The sequence below is a fragment of the Arvicanthis niloticus genome, chromosome 1 (assembly GCF_011762505.2).
Source record: "Arvicanthis niloticus isolate mArvNil1 chromosome 1, mArvNil1.pat.X, whole genome shotgun sequence".
NCBI lineage: Eukaryota > Metazoa > Chordata > Mammalia > Rodentia > Muridae > Arvicanthis > Arvicanthis niloticus.
The window spans coordinates 161,306,719-161,326,028 of record NC_047658.1 but is presented as its reverse complement, the minus strand read 5'-3'; the positions used below and the strand labels follow the sequence as shown (position 1 = coordinate 161,326,028).

The 19,310-nt window shown below is 40.0% G+C and overlaps 1 protein-coding gene across 18 annotated transcripts in view; it reads right to left on the bottom strand.

Moving 5' to 3' along the window:
- Vti1a (vesicle transport through interaction with t-SNAREs 1A) overlaps nt 1–19,310 on the bottom strand; it is a 301,616-nt gene that overhangs the window by 240,305 nt on the left and 42,001 nt on the right. For all 18 annotated transcript variants that reach the window (XM_076924620.1, XM_076924628.1, XM_076924643.1 and 15 more), the window contains exon 4: nt 876–953. In XM_076924620.1, coding sequence (XP_076780735.1) covers nt 876–953 — 78 coding nt within the window. The remainder of the gene's footprint in view (nt 1–875; nt 954–19,310) is intronic.

Below are 19,310 nucleotides of genomic sequence, written 5' to 3'. Positions count from 1 at the left end.
TTGGTAAACACACTGACTTCTTGCCTATGACACTCTGTCACCCATCAGTCCTCAGGGTTGTGTGAGACTTTAAATTCAGCTCTACACCAGGGGTCTAAAAAACAGGGGTCTTTAAAAGTCGTATGTGTCATACCTGTGTGACATAATGATGCCTCCAGCATTAATTCAAAGACAGTAGTAGGATGCTAATTGGACTCATGGCATGACTGTGCCGTCCGATGAGGAAAGACATACAAGTCCTAAGAAGCTTGAAGGAGAAACTGTATCAAGTATCTCTGTGTGCACATCTTAAAGGTGCGAGCAGGACTGACCCCACTGCTATTGTTATGGTCATCTGACAGAAGCAGGGCCAGCCCTCAGCTTGGGTAGCCACACAAGTCCCACACTGGGGCTAGCATTTGCATTTTGGTGAATGTATTTTTAAGAAGGGACACAATAGGAGTCAGGGCTGTGCTGCTGAATTTTGAAAGCTCACTTTCATTTGTTTTGCTGTGAGTGTTGATTTAATTATGCAGCATTCCTTTCAAAGCTGCATTGTGTACTTTTTTATTCCTCTTACATGTGTTTGAGGTGAAGACCTTGGCTTTGTCTGCAAACAGCGTGTTTCAAGTTATTTCTTAAGTACTAAATAATAAAGAAAAAAGAAGAAAAGAGTTTTTTAAAAGATAGCAGACAGCGATCACAAGGTAAAGGGTTAAATGTAAGATCTCCGAGAAACATTTTGAAGTTGATTAAGACTCCAGCTTTGCATTAAACAGTATCGCTTCCACATGAGTTGCTGCTAATACTGTTGGGGAGCAGCTTGAGAGCCCAGTGCGCCTGTGACCTCCTCCACCCTCCAGCCACCCACCGGGCCTTCCTCATTAGCATTCTACCTGGCTCTCTGAGGAATTCCCAGCATCCCCTAGGAGCTCATTCCGTACTTCGTCACTGTAGGCGATCCGTGACCTTTTCTATAAAACAAAACAAAAAAAGAAAGAAGCAAGATGAACGTTAGAAAGCAAACGCTTGCATCCAAGCATTACGGTATCAAGGAGGACCATCTCAAACCCTCGGGAGCCCCCTAATGGAAACCTACCGTCAGAGACATGCAAACCTAACTCAGACTCCAGAATCCATAAGCTTACTGGAAATTAGACGTTTGGTTTTTTTGTTTAAAAAAAAAAAATCATACATACCAATAACGAAAGAAATTTCTACTTTGTGTTCAAGTTCTATTACTTTTCATAAGTAGCTTAGAATTAATTTATTCTTATGCATATTGTTTGAATAAAACCACTAACCTGGAAAAAAATACATAGCTGTATTTTTCAAACTCACAGATTGTAATTGGGACAAGAGTGTCTGGGAGTCTTCAGTATGAAATGCACTGTACAATTTAGAGCTCTAAAACTGTCTCCTTCTAGGGTACTATTCGTATAGCCAGCTCTGCACTGGGCCAGCTCTGCACGGGGATGCCTGAACAAGCACATGTATACCTCATCACTGTGATGCTACTATTCAGGAAGAGAAGGGATTGCAAGCTGTGCCCCAGCTAGCAGGAATTCAAATGTCTCCCACTCCCCTATAAATAATGGCCTAAGGAAAAGTAACACGGGTGAGAGAAGGAGGGCAGGGCAAAGGGGAGAAGGGGAACAGACAGTCAGACAGACACTGGTAAAGGAAATACATTTTCCAATTCTAGTAACTAAAGGTAGTGTGCTCCAAGTCAACATTTGACAATGAAATTGTATTTTTCGAGGATCCTACCTTCACCTGTACAGCCAGAGGGGTGTGGCTGCAAGCAACTCATGAATTATCTACGTACACACATTTTGGGAAGCTGGGAGGTTCTGAAAATTAGTTGTGAAACTTGAGTCTGGTTCTTGCTCCTGAATGCATCTTTACTATTCAAGGCTGCTGTCTCTGCTTCTCAATTAGAAAGTGGAGGTGGGAGGCTTGCATCCTTTCCTGGGCCTCTATAATCTACCTAGACCTAAAAGTTCTTCCTCGCTCATCTTTGATCTGGAAAAAGTACAGCAGTTTCAAAGGACTACCTGTAATATGCAAAAGGCAACAGTAAGATTTCCGACAGATTTTTACAGTCGTCCATGAGTAATGCTGCTTGGTCTCACTTAGATCATTAGACCTTAAGATCATATTATTTAAAGGAACCATAAACAGGAACAACCACTAAGTTTCAGATCATTTAAAAACGCTAGTCTTTCTCAAGTGGGTGCCTTATCTAAAGCACAAAACACAAGAACTATTTTTTTTTTTTTTTACCATTTTCTCAATTCTCCCAAGGGTTGCACATAAAAGAGAATTTGGCTTATTGCATATAATTTAGTTTACTGCTTTTCTGGATGCAATTAAGCAAATGATATGCTGGATCTAGCAGAACCCAGTTTTAAAAGGCTTACTGGAATATAAATAACCATACACACCACCCAGATATTTGTTTTAGGAAAATGATGTAGTATTGTAGAATTCTGATGGTAACCCTCCTTCAACTGAGATGAGAATCTCTAGGTCCTGGTGCTCAGTTGAGAGTTTCATCTATCCTTAAACTATCACCTCTGGAGAGACTCAGGAAAACAACACAGAACTATAGAATACTTCAGTATAAAGAAGACAGAGACATCCTTCCTGCCCAGTCTCCCTCTTCTTTTCTTGCCACATCTGTCTTAAAATTTAGCAGTTGCAATAGGTCTCTGTAATAAACAAAACTGCAGTGGTGTTACAGGAAGGATGACAAATTAGAGACATGAGTCTTTGGTGTATGGTAAGGACATCTATTTGTTATCTCTTAAAAGTTCAGGAGTGTCTCAGCCCATTCATCTGTGAACTCACCAGCTATTTTCTTACCACAAAGAGCATATGCTTAGCCTGTTTGTCTTGCTGAAGCTACTATGGATTGCCCACTTCTACTGGCTTCATACAGAACAGTATTTCAAAATGCTAAGCCTCAAGGTCAGCTCATTTCATGATCTTAGTACAATACTTAGATCACACCAAACCTCTTGCCCATTTGGAGATCCCCACCATCACAGTCTCAAACCAGCTAAGCAAAAGTATTTTACAGCATTAAAGGGAATGAAAGCCTTTGCGACAGGCTGTGGTATCAGAGCTGCCTTGTGCATTATTCATTTCATCACAATGGGGGACTAAAACATTCCACAGGATGCAGAAATATCATATGGAGATTGTTTTTGTTTTCTCCCTTTTTCACCAAAATACCAACAAATTGGCATAGATTGCTCAATTATATTATGTTTTTAGTTAGAGTTAGTATACTTCAAACAAAAAAGGAACCCAAGTGCAGAGCCCTGAATATCTAATCTTGTTTTGGTGAGGAAACACTGCTTTTGAAAAGCAGCAATTAAGAGAATACTGGCTCGGCCAGAGAGGAGAATGCACCCACAGCTGAAGGGTGGTCTCTAAGAAAGTCACTCCTCACCACTGGGACTTAGTGGCTGGTCTTGGAAGGCTTTTCTGGATGTAATTAAGCAAATGATATGCTGAGCATAACAAAGTGGTCCCTGGCAGGATTGACTTAAGGAAGGAAAAGACATTTCATTGCAAATATCAGAAATAACTCCCCACGAGAACGGCACAATAATGCAAAAAATGGGACTCTGCACTAGAGTTCATTCCATTTTCCAAAAATAAAACAAACCCAAGCTGTTCTTTATTATGAATTATACTTGGAAACCCAACACTGGCATTTTCTTATAATTTCTTAATACTTAAATTTTTTTAATGAGCTGACTATAGGTAATTAACCATAACTCAGTCTTTGAAATCATCACTGCACTGGTTGAAAAACAACAACTAAAAAAAAATAACAATGAAATTCTTTTGAATGACAAAGGTACGTTTTAAGGATAATTGTTCCTAAAACATCAATAAATCATATTATCTTTTATGGAATTTTAAAAACCTCATGCTGAATTACTAAGTACCTACATAATATTTTATTTTAGAAGATTCTAAGCTAATGAACTGAAACCTTTATTGTTATCTCGATAAACCTAAAATATTTTTACTTTATTATTAAAAGTATAAAATCTGTACTTTAGCCAAATGCAAGCATGAGAATTTGAGCTGGAAATGTCACACATTCAGCTACAGTTTGAAGGAACCCAATTCATAATGCATTTTATAAATAGTTAATGACTTCTATACATAAGCTAACCAGGCAAATCAAGAAATTGTCAACATTTTTAGTCTTAGTTGTCAGTTACCACTGTCTGCCGGTGCTCTCTGTGTGGCTTCAGGAGAAGTGTGAAGGTCTGTGCAGTATGTAGTCTACTGCAGTTCCTGGTCTATACAATAAGGGTGCAAAGCTTCATCTGACAATATTTCAAATACACATTGTGTGCACACATACTCACACACTTGTACGAACTCACACTCATTTCACTTTAGTTGTGTGCTTATGTAAAACTTACTCTTTCAATGATTTATGAACTAAATACAATTGAAAATTATCTATAGGATATGACCAAAATATGGCAAATTAACAGTAGATTTGTTTGCCTTGAGAAGCTGGAGTACCAAGTTTCTCTCTCAACTCTACAATGATGACAGAAGTGAGTCTGCAGTTATGAAAGTGAAAATTTCAGATGTAAAGAGATTTGCATTGATATGAACAGGATGCTTGGGTACTAACTGATGGTTTCCTTAAAGCCAAGTTCAAATAGAGACACTTGTTCAGTTTGGTCTAGGGATCTGGCTTGAGATAACCTACTTACTTAACCTATACTTCAACATTTCCCAATGCTCAGTGCGTCTGTGAACACACACTGCTAAACAGGGAAGAATGTGAATTAGCTTAGTTTAAATTAATTAAAAATTAAATTTAAAATGGTCATCTCTGACACTTCCTGTTGTATGACTCTATATGGAACACACAGTATCTGCAACCAGAATGAGGGTTCTACAGCCTATCATGAGCAAAAATATAACAATGAAGTTGGTTTATTACTAAAGCGTATATGAGAATTTAATTTCCATGGTGTGCACATGGCAAAGCAATTGCTTAAATTGCCTCACCTGGGAATTTAATGCAATGTTATCATCAGACCAGCCACATTGTAAATAGATTTATAATGCTTTCCATGTGCTTGCTTGGTTGCATATGAATTAAGTAATGATCTGGTATTACAATAAAATCAGCTAGTTCCCACACCTGGCAGACAGGATATTTCACTAAATTAATAGCCATACTGCTACATCACAAGGCATAGGAGAGGAAACCATCTCAAAGGCATCTGACTTGGTCTTACATGGGAAGCAAATAACACCATGGGCATGCACAATGCCACTATACTGAATGAGACAGTCTGTTTCTGACATCTGTAGGACTGAATTAAGACTTTCTCATTCCCATTCAATCTTGGCCTAATTTCCTTCATTCAGGACTCTAATTACTAATCAGCAATCTGCAACAGTCACAAACACTGAGAAAGCCCTTCATTCTAATCTACATGCTGCAGACAGCCAAATAATTGATACAAAGTGCAATGTGGTTTTGGTGTAATGAAAGGAACAGCTTGTCCCACTTCCTAATCAAATTGGTCTATAGCAGCAGTAGTTAATAGATTTCTCCATAGTTCTAAAACAAACTACTCGTGCTGGCCAGATTTTCCATTGCTTCTACCAAGTTTTTCAGGTCCTTATATTTAATAATGCCCATGGTTACCAGGTGATACACCTATTAAACCCTGTTATGCTTTCAGAGCCAAAGAATTTAACTGCTCCAAAGAACTTAACTGCTTCTGTTGTAATTAACACTGAGGTATCTACAGAACAGTATGAAATTATAATTATTACCTACCCATATGACTGCTGGGCATCACCTAATTTTATCTGGTTCTAATTAAATAACATCATGGCACTGTAGTATCCAGCTAGTAGTTTTGAAAATATACCTACCTTTGGCAGAAGTATTCAACTTCTAACCACACTCCTTCTGTCCATGGCTAGGTTCATCCTTCTAGCCATAGGGTAACTTCTGTGTCAACATCTCACCCTACACAGTTCAGATAAGAGCAAAATGAACTTGTAAGCAACGGCCTGATCACAGGCACAGTGCGAGGCTGCGAGGAAAGGACAGCGCCTCAGTCTATCAGGGAGCTTGGTCACCGAGTATCACAATCCTCATCGCTACAACAGTGATCTTAACAATTGCTTCCTGTGGCTAGTGCATGGATTTAAATATTATAAACAAATGTAAATCTTTCTTAACACTTTGGCTGTGATAACTGCAGAAAGCATGTTCCTCTGAACACCAGCTGATAAGACACATAGTATGGAATGAAGCCGACATATACATATAACTAAGAATACAGACTACTACATCCTTCCTAAAGATTCTTTCCCCACACACTAAAAGTTGTTTGAGGAATTCCACATAATTTGACTCAATAATTCTAATATAAATGGTGCTGCAATTGCAGATGGTTTAGAAAAATAAAAAACCTGACTATAATTCTCCAATATTATTAAAGAAAGTAAGCTTCAGTCTTTTAAGGAATTATTCCACTAAGCATGGTTGTCCTTGTTCAAGAGACAGTTTAGATGCTAACCAGTCTAAACTTTGGAGCTAAACACCAAGAGCCTGGTCCATATGCTGCCAGTACTTGGCATCAGTGAAGGGAATATAGACTCTCATTTTTATTACATATTTATTTACTTAGTGTGTGTGTGTGTGTGTGTGTGTGTGTGTGTGTGTGTGCGCGCGCGCTCGTGCATGTGTGCCATGCTGCCATATAAAGGCCAGAGAACAACTTTCACGTGTCAATTCTCTCTTCTTACCATACGGATTCTGAGCTGAGACACCTCAGTGATCCAGGAATATATACTGTCTATCCAGCATAAACTTAAGGTTAAGGGACCACATTCACACCACCAGAGAGGAAACATTAGTGGGAAAAGTATGAGAGCACCAGATAATTCATCCTTCTTTGGGATGAAATACTAGGAAAACAGACTTAAATTTCTAAAAAAATTTTCAAGTCATAATCACTCATTATTTTCACTTTTACTTTCAGGAATATTTGACATGTTTAAAATGGGTATTTATGTTTTGGCTGTACATTATGAGATAAATTATACCACATTTCTTAACTGCTTTCTAGAGTGAGCTATAACACACATGAATATTTATATGTGCATTATGAGGTTACATGTGTATGTATAAACACAGAAACTCACACAAACTCATATGTAGTCCATATGGAAAAAGAATTCTCTGGGCTGTGCACGGCTAAAATAGACTTTATTTAGACTAGAAAAGCTGACCACATTGCTGCTACATCATTTAACAATTTGCAAAACAGGCAGGCCTACGACTCGGGTACCTGCACCTCTTCATTTCCTCTTGCAGTGTTTCCAAACTTGAGCTGAAGTTTCTGACTAGCGCTGATATTTCAAAATGCCACAGGAGTTAGCTGGGATCACTGCCCTGCTTGCTTCCACAGGCTTGCAGCTTATGACTTTTGACACTGATCCTGAATATGGTGTGGCTGTGTCTTAAATCAGGTTGGCTTGTCAGTCAACAATTAAGTTACATCATTCAGAAAATCAGCTCCTGATAGAATATGCAGATGTTAGTGTCAGCATCTGGAACTGTGTAAGTGTGCAGCAAAAGATTCTTTAAAGTATTTCTGAGAATAAAAAATAAATGAAATAATTTCATAGACTTAACCTGAAATAATACCCCCACTGGAGATGATACTATGATAAGGGAAAGCCATGCAGCAGATGTTTTGTTTGTATTAAACTCAACTACCAAAACAGGACATAAATTAGTGTAATTAACTCACACACATAATTTTTCTATGAAATATGCCCAGTATTCCTTAAAAGGCTGCCCATGGCATAATTTGGGTAATCCACACATCTAACAAGTGATGCTGGGGGCTCTGTCTTACTGACACCGAGAAACTGTGCTGCTTTGACTAGGCACAAATCTTACAGACTCATGTGTTTGAATGCTTGGCCCATAGGGAGTGGCAATACTAGGAGGTGTGTCCTTACTGGAGTATGTGTGGCCTCCTGGAGGAAGAGTGTCACTGTGGGAATGGACTTTGAGGTCTCCTATGGTCAAGCTATGCCCAGTGTGGGACACATCCCCTTCTGATGTCTGTGGATCAAGATGTAAAATGCTCAGCTCCTTCTCCAGCACTATGTCTACCTGAATGCTGCCACGCTTCCTACCATGGTGATAAGAAACTAAACCTCTGAAACTGTGAGCCAGCCCCAAATTAAATGTTTTCTGTGGTGGTATGAATATGCTTGGCCAATGAAAGTGACACTATTAGAAGGTGTGGCCTTGTTAAAGGAAGTGTGGCCTTGATGGAAAAAGTTCATTGTAGGTCCTATTCTCAAGCTCCAACAAGTGAAGAAGACAGTCCTCTCCTGTCTGCCTTCAGATCAAGATGTCGAACTCTCAGCTTCTCCAGCACCATGTCTGTCTGCATGTTGTCACGCTTCCCACCGTGATGATAACAGACTGAACTTCAGACTGAAACTGTAAGCCTGCCCCAATTAAATGTTGTCCTTTATGAGAATTACTTTGGTATAGTGTCTCTTCACAGCAATAAGACAAGCTAAGACAGAAGTTGGTACACAGGGAATGGGGTATTGCTGTGATAGGTGTGACTATGATTTGATTTGATTTGGGTTTTGGAAAGCAGTAGACTGCTTTAAGTGGGGCTTAATGGGCCATCCTAGAGAAGCCTGGAAGACAGTGTTCCTGAGAATGTCCTGGATTGTGGGTCCCAGCTCAAGAGGTTTTAGAGCAGAAGAATTTTAGCATGTAGCCTAGAGACTGCTCTTGTGCTATTTTGGTGAAGAATGTGGCTATGTCTTGCCCTTGTCTAAAGAGTCTGCCTGAGGCTAAAGTGAAAAGACTGAGATTAATTGCAATGACAAAGGGAGTCTCAAAACAACCCAGCATAGATTTTTGTCCTCTGGTTTACTCCTATGAAGAGTGTTTTGATCAAGTGTATCAAGCTTAGAAAAGAAAAATACAAAATGTATGGTTCAAGTAATAAAGGGGCACCAGGAAGTAGAAAAGAGCCAAATCCCATGTTCTAGGATGATAAATGGAATTAAGGGAGTGGTAACCTTGGAGCACAATCGTATTACACAGCTAAGCCTACTGTCTGTGTTTCCAGTTGAACAAGGGATAGTAACACCATGTTAGGCATCGTTATAACCTGGTTATTGTTTTCAATTAGACTTTTAATCTGGAATAAACTACAATCCAGAAATGGAGGGCATATCTGTGACCTAGATTTTGAGGCTGAAAGACACAGGCTTTTGATCTGAATCGTGAGGCACAGTGACTGTGAAAAGCTTAGGTGCAGTAACTACCTACTCATGTCCCGTTCACTCCTCAACTCCCAAACAAGACTGTCCTACTACTTCTCAGATGTCCCCAGGATGCCCACCTATTCACTAGCTGCCAAAGTCTACTGACTGTTTACTTAAATAATCTTTTGATTTCTGATAGCTTTAAATTTATATAAAAGTTGCAATGAAAAGAGAGAGTTCTCATTCAATCCACACCCAGTTTGTCACCGTTAAGGAGTTACACGTGCATCCTCTTGTATTTCTGTATTTCTGTAATTGTCCCAGTTCCCAAGTAAGTACTCTAAAGCTTAGCATTTATTAATTAAATGTCTTGGCCATGAGCTTTGGCTTGTTCCCCAACTAGCTTGTAGCTTACATTAACCTCTTTATACTATTCTATGTCTGCCACATGGCTAGTTACCTCTCCTCAGTTTCATATGTCTGAGTCCTCCAAGGCTGGGTGAGGAATCTCCTCACTTTACTATTTCCTAGAGTTCCTCCCTCCCTCCCTCCCTCTCTGTCTCTCTTTCTCTCTCTCTGCCTCTCTCTACCTCTCTCTGCCTCTCTCTGTCTCTCTCTCTGTCTCTCTCTCTCTCTCTGTCTCTCTCTCTCTCTCTGTCTCTCTCTCTCTCTCTCTTTCTCTCTCTCTCTCTCTCTCTCTCTCTCTCTCTCTCTCTCTCCTTGCTGAATCTTTCACCTTCTAATCCTGCCTCAGCTTACTGGCCATCAGATTTTTATTTTGGCCAATCAGAAGGTGCCTTAGGCAGGCAAGGAAGGACAGAGATGCATCTTCACACATTACATATAAACATTATCCCTACAAATTTAATTTTTGATGAAGTTTCTCTCTCTATTCCCAGATCTCATCTAAGACCTCATATAGATGGAGCTGTAACATGTTCTTAGCTCTTTTTGACTCAAGATAATTTCTTGGTCTTATTTGTGATGACCTCACAGTTTTGAGGAAATCCCTCAAGTGGGATTTGTCAGGGTTTTTTGTTTTTTTTGTTTTTTTTTCCCTCACCAATAGTCTGGAGTTCTGTGCTTCTGAGAGAAAGGTCACAGAGGGAGAGTGCTATGTACTGCATCATAGAAAAGCCATTTATTATCAACAAGACGCCACTGTTGATGTTACTCTTGATCTCTCGGCTGAAGCAGTACTCATCCAGCTTCTCTAGTGTGGAGTTGCTCAACTATCCCTTCACACACTATGCTTACAACACAAGGACACTGAACAGCCCCCTCCTTCATGACAGTGTATCTGTATTAATTGTTTGGTATTCTTATTTGCAGGAGAGAGGCACGCCCATTTAACCGTCACCCACTCACTTGACAATATGACTTGTATTTGTTTGTGTTTCAGTTACTGTCTCGTACTACTTTGTTTCTTTTGTTGTTTAATTTCTATGAGACTTGGCTTTAGTCTCCTTGACTTGGATGAATCCTGATGAAGCATTGCTATCATCGTGCACTCCACCGATGTGCTCTTTATCAGCAACCTCTTTAAGAGTCCCAGGCACTGGCCTAGTCTCTGTCTAATCCCCTCCATTGTCACCATTTCTCCATCTAACCATAAAATGCTATCTTCATCCCTAGCCCACTTCCATTCATCTGTAGAATCTTACCTGCACCCATCATCTACCTACACTTAGAAACTATTCAGAATGTTTTTACCCATAAATCCAATTCTTACTAGAAATCTTAACTTAAGGCAGGGTTAATACTGTGATCCTTTAATACAGTCCCTCATGTTGTAGTGACTCCCAATCATAAAATTAGTTCTTGCTACTTCCTAACTTACTTACTTACTTAACTTACTTCCTAAGTTTTGCTACTTTTATCAATCATAATGCAAATATGTGATATGCAGGATATCTGATATGTGACCCCCAGTGGGGTCACAACCCACAAGTTGAGAACTTTTGCCCTAAGGGTATCCTAGCTTACCAATCTTGTGGCATTGTCTGTCTTCCATGTCCACCCCTCCTGCTCTCCTTTATTCACTAGGTAGTGATGCCCTGCACATGATATTCTAAGATAAATACAGAAAAATGACCTGTCAATCAGCATACTGTAGCAATTAAACCCTTATGTTGTAGAATATCTCTACCTGGGCTCTTTAATATCTCAAGGATGTCTGTTACCTTTTGCATTCAATCAATTCCTTCTTCATAACTGTGGCTAGCTATCACACATTTTATCCTTTTCTTTTTTTGAAAAAAAAAAAAAGGTATGAATTACATTTGGGAGATACTTGTACAGAAAGACTCATGTTTTTAGAGAGAGGTAAGCCAATAGGGAACAAGTTTCACCTCTTCATCTAGGGAAGAAACAAAGCCCCTTCAGCTCCATCTCAAGCAGAATATCAGAGCTACAGAAGAGTCACAGCCTAAAGATGTAACTTAGTTCAAAATAACAATCTTAAAAATGCATTCAGCAAAATCCAGTGTGCTATGGAAAAATGCTAAGCAGCTATATGTTCTCCAACTTTAGAAACCAATACCATGTTCCTCTTTAATTTCAAGTCTAGGAACGTCTCATATCCGCTGCTACTACTCTCATGAGTTAGCTATCCTGTTTTGATGATGAAGGAGCAAAAAACCCACTGCTTCATATGAGACAATACACATGCATATTTCCCTCTGTGTGACTTGCAGACCCCAGGAATATGGATTACCTCTGTTATCTGCATGAAAAAGCTCTGCTACAATCCTGGCATTCAGGTTGCTTTTATCTCTGAGACCCCAAATTGTACTGTTAGGCAACCGAGGGCACTTATCCAGATTGAACCGTCAGACAAATAGATGTTTGTCAGCCATTCAATTTGTATTGGGGAGTATGCCAACAAAAACAAAACCCAGCAATTTAAAACAACAAATCCACCCTCTACTGACAAGAACAAATTGCTGTATTTCAAATGAATAAGAATTACAATAGATCACACATCCTGAATGGAGGTGCTTCAGAAAGAAAAATATTCTTAGAACTAATATTGCCTGTTTTTTTTCTGGCAGTAGTGAACATCAAGCAAGCATGCAACATGTTTAAAATGAAGAAATATAAGGGAAGAACAAGCAGGAATTAAATGTCATCAGAGTACAGCTCTCCAGTGAAGTTCAAAGGCAGCGTTCAGTGGCTACAGGAGGTGACATGGTGCTGTACTGTAAGCTTGCTCTCAGCCCGTGGTCAATCTAGAAATGGAGGTACTGCTGGGCATGGGAAACAATCAGGGGTGCAAGACCATCATTTTTGAGCCTAAACTGACTCTAGCTCTGTATTTTCAATGTCCACAAAAACAAACAAAAGCGTTAGTGAACTGACCTTACTACAGTTGCAGCGTCTCAGACAACTTGGAAGCATGTGCAGAAGTGATTTAGTCAAAACTGATATTAATCCTAATTATTATTAAAGTGGTTAATAAGCAATTACGTACAGCAACAAAGCTTTAGGAATAAAAAGAACTTAGATTTCCCCACCAATCATCTGAGCAGTTTAACATCTCGCTCTATGGTGTCCCTTATACCACATCATTATTCAGGATCTAATGTAGCTGCTCCTGCATTCTGGATCTAGTGCAGCTGCTCCTGCATTCTGGATCTAGTGCAGCTGCTACTGCATTATGGATCTAGTGCAGCTGCTCCTGCATTCTGGATCTAGTGCAGCTGCTTCTGCATTATGGATCTAGTGCAGCTGCTCCTGCATTCTGGATCTAGTGCAGCTGCTTCTGCATTCTGGATCTAGGGCAGCTGCTCCTGCATTCTGGATCTAGGGCAGCTGCTACTGCATTATGGATCTAGTGCAGCTGCTCCTGCATTCTGGATCTAGTGCAGCTGCTTCTGCATTCTGGATCTAGGGCAGCTGCTCCTGCATTCTGGATCTAGGGCAGCTGCTTCTGCATTCTGGATCTAGTGCAGCTGCTTCTGCATTCTGGATCTAGGGCAGCTGCTCCTGCATTCTGGATCTAGGGCAGCTGCTCCTGCATTCTGGATCTAGGGTAGCTCCCACTGCATTCTGGATCTAGTGTAGCTGCTCCTACATTCTGGATCTAACTGCTCCTTCAGTGAGATTCAGTTCTGGGACTGAAGAAACATAAACTACTGTGAAAGAAGTCATTAAACATGAGAATTCAGTCTTTCACACTCACTTGAAATAGAAAATGAATTTCCAGGGCAACAAACTCAACTATGTCCATATAGTTTTATTACATAGAACTCTCGAAGTAAAAATATTTATATTCTGAAAATTAGTTTTCTTCTATTAAAATCATGTAATAACACCATGATAAATCCTGCAATAGGATAACACCTTTGCAAAAATCCTTTATTGGGCCTTCTGTGTAGTGGCAACAAGTTCTTATGTCAAGACTTAAAACCTTTCTAAAGGACAGGAGAATAATAAAATCCATACACAAGTTTATGAAAAGGCCCTCCCTGAGGGCAGTTCAGATGACAGTGGAAAGACCAGGTAAGATATAAAACCTCAAGTACCTGACATGTTGGTAAATAATGTGGAGAGATGACTGAACAGTTAGGAGCACTGGCCATTCTTCCAGAGGACCTGGGTTCTATGCCCAGCAGCTAAGTAGCAAATCACAACTGTCTATCACTCCTGTTCCAGGGCATTATGACACTGTCATCTGGCCTCTGTAGGCACCAGGCATCAAATGTGGTACATAGTCATACATGCAGGCAAAACAACCATATACATAAAATAAAATAATTACTTAAAATAGTTGAGCCACAGAACAAAAGTTATTTTTACTTTCAGGAGTTTGAAAATTACCTTTAAAATAAAACAGTAAGTTGGGGATGGTAGTGCCTTTCTGTGACCCCAGTACTGGGGAGGATGAGGCAGGAGGCTCAAGTGCTAGAAGCCAGCCTAGATTACACAGTCAGTTCCAGGCCAGGATGAACCAGAGCCAGACCATATCTCCATAAAAAGAAAGTAGCAGAAACAACTCTGATCCCCTCCCCCAGAAAAGAACCACAAAAAAATGCATGATACACACAACTTACTCAAATGGACTTATACACATTATACAGGCATGTACACAAAGAAATGTTGAAATATATAAATAGAGGTAAAGTACATATCCATGTTCAGTGCATCATTCTACAAACATCTTTAAATACTTAAGATTAACGTCAAACAGTTTTTGAAACAAAACAAGAAGTGTGAGGACATCATTGGTGAAAGTGTGGTGCAGGAGAGCTGACTAACTATCAAAGAAACCCTCCATTAGGTAGTAACAGTCTTAAACAGAAATGCAAAATCATCTTTCATTTTAAATTGAGGCAATTCTAACCGCACCTTTTACTATCTATGTATATGCTATGAGTTTATTTGCACTGTTGTAAATCAGCACCATGAGTTTGTTTCCTTAGTTTACCTACTGGTATAGATTCCAAAGCCACGTCAGAGATATTGAACATTGTCAATCTGAAATAAGAGAATATCATATACCATATGAAATAGCTTGTCAATGAGGCACAATCATTTTCTCCATTTTATTTCAGGTTACAAGTTTTGAAGACAGTAACTCTAAATCAGATTGCTTAGCACAGAATACATAATTTATTTATTTTATAGAAATACCCAGAGGAAATCAGTATCAGACTCACTGTGGTGTTGTAGCACTGACCTGACATCCTTTGCAGCTCTCACAGGCCACCCTCTAATGTTCCGAGGAGAACAGACACTACCAGGTACTTAGACAAATGGCCCATGAACTTGGACCTGACTTGGCAATGAAGGCACTGCTGATCTGTCTAATTTTGACTGTGATAGCACTGGACAGGGAGTGAATGTAATTCTGGTCTCTGAAAAGAACAGAGCCAATTTTGGTGCTCTATAAATATTCAATAATAATAGGACCTCAGGGCTAGAAGGGACCTTGAGAGTCCTCTAATACACTCGCTCCCTCATCTCACCCTACGCTGAGTGGATCACATGAAGGCCTTGAAGAGGAGGGCCTGTAGCTTTCCACAATCACTGGTTAATGTCAGGGTTATTTTCTAAAATCTCATGAAACAAAGGACCACAGTTACACACAGAGAAGAAACCGGCACACAGCTGCACACCATACTTGGCATGAGAGCTCTGCACACACTTGAAGACATTTGGCAACTCTGCAACCTTCCATTCAGGGAAATGATCCCGGGATCTTCATTCATCCTCCTAATTTTCCAACCCTTTAATCATCTGAGGGTACAACACAGAATTTTCTTTGAATTATCTTTAAGCACAGTTGGTTCAATTGTATACAGAGATGGACAAAAGAGTCTTCTAGAACCTAACATGAGCCAATGTGCGGTCAGTATAACTCTTAATATGTGAATTTGGGAAGGTAATTTATTTTCTCTGTTTTTATCTCTGCCTCATATCATATGTACTTTTTTTTTTTCTTTTTGTGATGCTTGGAATGAACTCAGGGCTTAGGAACATACTAGGCAAAGTCCACTAAGCTGCAACACTGGCGCCATACTTTAGTATGGTTTTTGGAGTTAGTTGCTACCACTCATTAAGTTTGTCTTCCTGCCCTTTGATGAAAACATATTTAAAGCAGACAAGCCTCAGATTTGGCATATAATGAGTCTGACCTCAGATTCCACCTTTCATTAAGAACCCTGTGCACTTCAAGGCAGCTTGAAATAAACCTTGTAGAGCAATGAGCCCACAGCTTACCACGTAAGAGACATTTGAGAAAAATCACCACTCTGATTACAGCCACCCGTGAGTTTATTTCTTCTAGCCTGATAAACTGGATGTGTCACCAGCACTCCTCTAACAGCAGATATGGCCCTAGCCCTCCTGACTCTGAGGACCAGTCAGCTACTCACTTCCTCTTGGCTCCTGAAACTCAGCTTGGGCTCTCGTTTTGGGCCTTTTAGCTTTGACCTTGTTGATGTATGATCGCAACCTTCTCTGCTTGGAACCTCTCAATTTTCTAAGGGTTTCGGTTCTCACACACCTTCTGCTCTGTCTCTTGAAGAGAAAATACTTTATCTCAAGCTCTGAAGAACTCACAAAGTAATACAACATGAAAGTGTCAAAGACATGTACTTCATTATGAGCAAACTACTTCATAGTCTGAGTTAAATTAAGTATGATGTAAACCCCAGCTCAGCTCCTGTCTGTATAGCTACAGGGAGAATGCAGTATCTCTATACCTCAGTCGATGTATCTGGAGTAAAAAACACATACTCTGTAGCAAAGTCTGAAACCTCTCTGTAGCCACAGCTTCCTATGTTAAGTGGTTCCCTAACCCATTGTTCTTGAAGAATAAGAACAAATACAGTCTAAAATCTTCACTTAGGACAAAACTAAACATAGACATTTATTCACAGACACAAATATATGAAGAAGTGTCCCAAAGCTAATGAAATCACAAAGAGGCCACATGAGGGAGACAACATGACACGGAGGTTGACAAGAATACTGAGCAGCAGCTGGATTCAAAAAGCACCAGCCAGAGCAGACTATTCGAAAGCATAAAACCTCCCTCAATTTGGGGCTTTGAAATAGAGTGGAGAAACAGGAATAATCCAGCTGCTAGCAGAAGCACCCTCAGACAGAAACTGTTCAAAGGAGCGAAGGTTGTAGGGTTATATACAGAAGTATACTTCTCAGAATATGGGGAAAAAGCATAGAGAATACTGTTAGACATGAGCAAGCGAACAAGTTGGAGAAAATCATGGTTTTGAACACCTATCAGAAAGCTAATGGTATAAAGAAAATAAATTTGTTTTAAGTAAATTATTTAACTAAATAAAGTAAGTTTCAGAAAACTGTGACCCTGTTATAAAAGAGGTCCTAAGCATTCTCTTCTTGAACTGGTTGGAAGTCCAATGGACACACAGTTAAAAAGAACCAACAAATCACCCAACAGACTTCAATGTCTGCATAGGGGTTGGTACACAGGACAGGGTTTCAGAAAACCCAAGCTACACAATGAGGTACTGGGCCCACTGACCATCAACAATGCACAGGAGAGCGGAAAGAAGCCACATCACACAGCAGAAGGGCCAAGACATTTCCCCCTGCCCCACTCCACTCCCACAGGACTCCAGCTCTGGGCCTGGTGTAGGGACAGCACCAAGACATCTCATGCTTTAGGATCTGGACATCTGAAGGTGCAATGCAGACCATCAAAGCTAAGACAATGCACAGGGCACAGGGTACTTGAGATCTTGGCTGTTAAAGGCTAGATCTAGGGCACAGGAACTATGGAAGGCTATCTGAAACACTCCAGAATTTTAGGCCATTAACTGTTGGCATAAGAAAGGAAGGGCACAAGGGGCCTTAGAAACACACAGTCATCTGAGACATTATGGATCTTCAAAGAGTGGAAAACGAGGCTCAGCCTATGCACCAGGGAAGACAGAAATCCCCCAAACTATAGAAAGCACAAAGAGAAAAGCCAGGAACCCAAGTTGGTAGTAGGACTATGAAGCTTGAGGTTCAACCCAAAGAGACAGGGTCTCTAGAGATGCACTTGTGCTAAAAGAGTCAGCCCTGCTGAAAGACAACTCCAACTCAAGCTCCAAACACATGCTCTGAACAGACAACAGCCCCAGGACAGGCCGTTCCAGCCTCACAGCTGGGCTCAAACACAGGCAAGTGCTGTTTGAACATTCACTGGTTTTAAGAAAAATATTACTCTTTGACTCATTTGGCCATTGACTGTATATTTATATAAGATATATGGTATATAATTTTTAAAATTTCAAAGACCTGTAAGGGGTCTTTAAAGTTCAGAAAGGAAGAGGGTGCCTGCCAGGCTAAAATTTCACAAACCAAGTCTATACCATTATAATGGCAGCAACGTAAGTAAAAGGACATTTTAGGTAGGTGAGAGCTGAAAGAATTCCTCTCTAATGAAGCTGCCCCACTAGAGATGTTGCAAAGTGGCCAAGTACTTGCCTTCCATACACAAGGCCCTCAGCCTGCAAAGAAAAATGTTATGTACATTGAAGGTTTTGCAAGAATTTAAAAAATAAATAAAAAGCTCCAATTAGTGTAAATTTGAGGGCACGCACATATTTCTAACTGTGTCATGAAGTTCATAGCATTGTAAAGGTAGAATATATAATATGACAAAAATAAAATGTTTGGGAGACAAGCAAATGGATCTCTTCTGAATAAGCCTCATGTTGCCTATAAAGTAACATGATACTGTTTAAAAGTAGACACAATAGCCCAAAGGCTCACACTGTACTTTCTATGAATTGTCAAAAAAAAAAAAAATAACACCAAGAGATATAACTAAAATTTAAATAGAGTAGACAGAACCAAATACTTAAAATTTTGTCAATTACCCAAAAGAAGAGAAGAAATAAGGAGCTGTTCATGTGACTGATAACATACAGTCAATGAATTCATAAAACAGGTTCTCAGACACTATGAAAATAAAGGAATGCTCAGACTGTTCACACACTGATACAGAGAAGGCCCTCGGACCCACCCAAGGGTTAAAGAGCTGTGTGTGCTATCATACATTCCGTTGTGCCACTTTTGCCAAGCACACCATTTTGTTACTATTTGAAGGAGAGGTAGGAAATGCACACTTGTTCTTGCTTGCATACAGATCTGGAGAAATGCTCCAGAATTCACTAACAGTAGTTATCTGTACTGGAAACCTGGGGGTGTCAGAATGAGGCACTGGGATGGGAAACAGATGGCAGGAGGATTTCCATGGGCATCTTGGTTACACTTATGACCACCACTACCACCACCACCATGCCAGCGCCACCCTCTCGAGCATCTGCTGGGTCTTATTTTAACACCGTGCCAAAAAACTTCAGGCTATATTTTTAGGAAAACTCATCAGCACTTGCTTATGAACATTTTGTGGGATAGCTTACATAATAGGAAAATTTCAAGGTTACAGAATTTTCCAAAACAACAGAACCATTTCCATAGGGAGAAAAAGGGTTGGCCTGGAGGCTGACAGGGATGCCACAGGG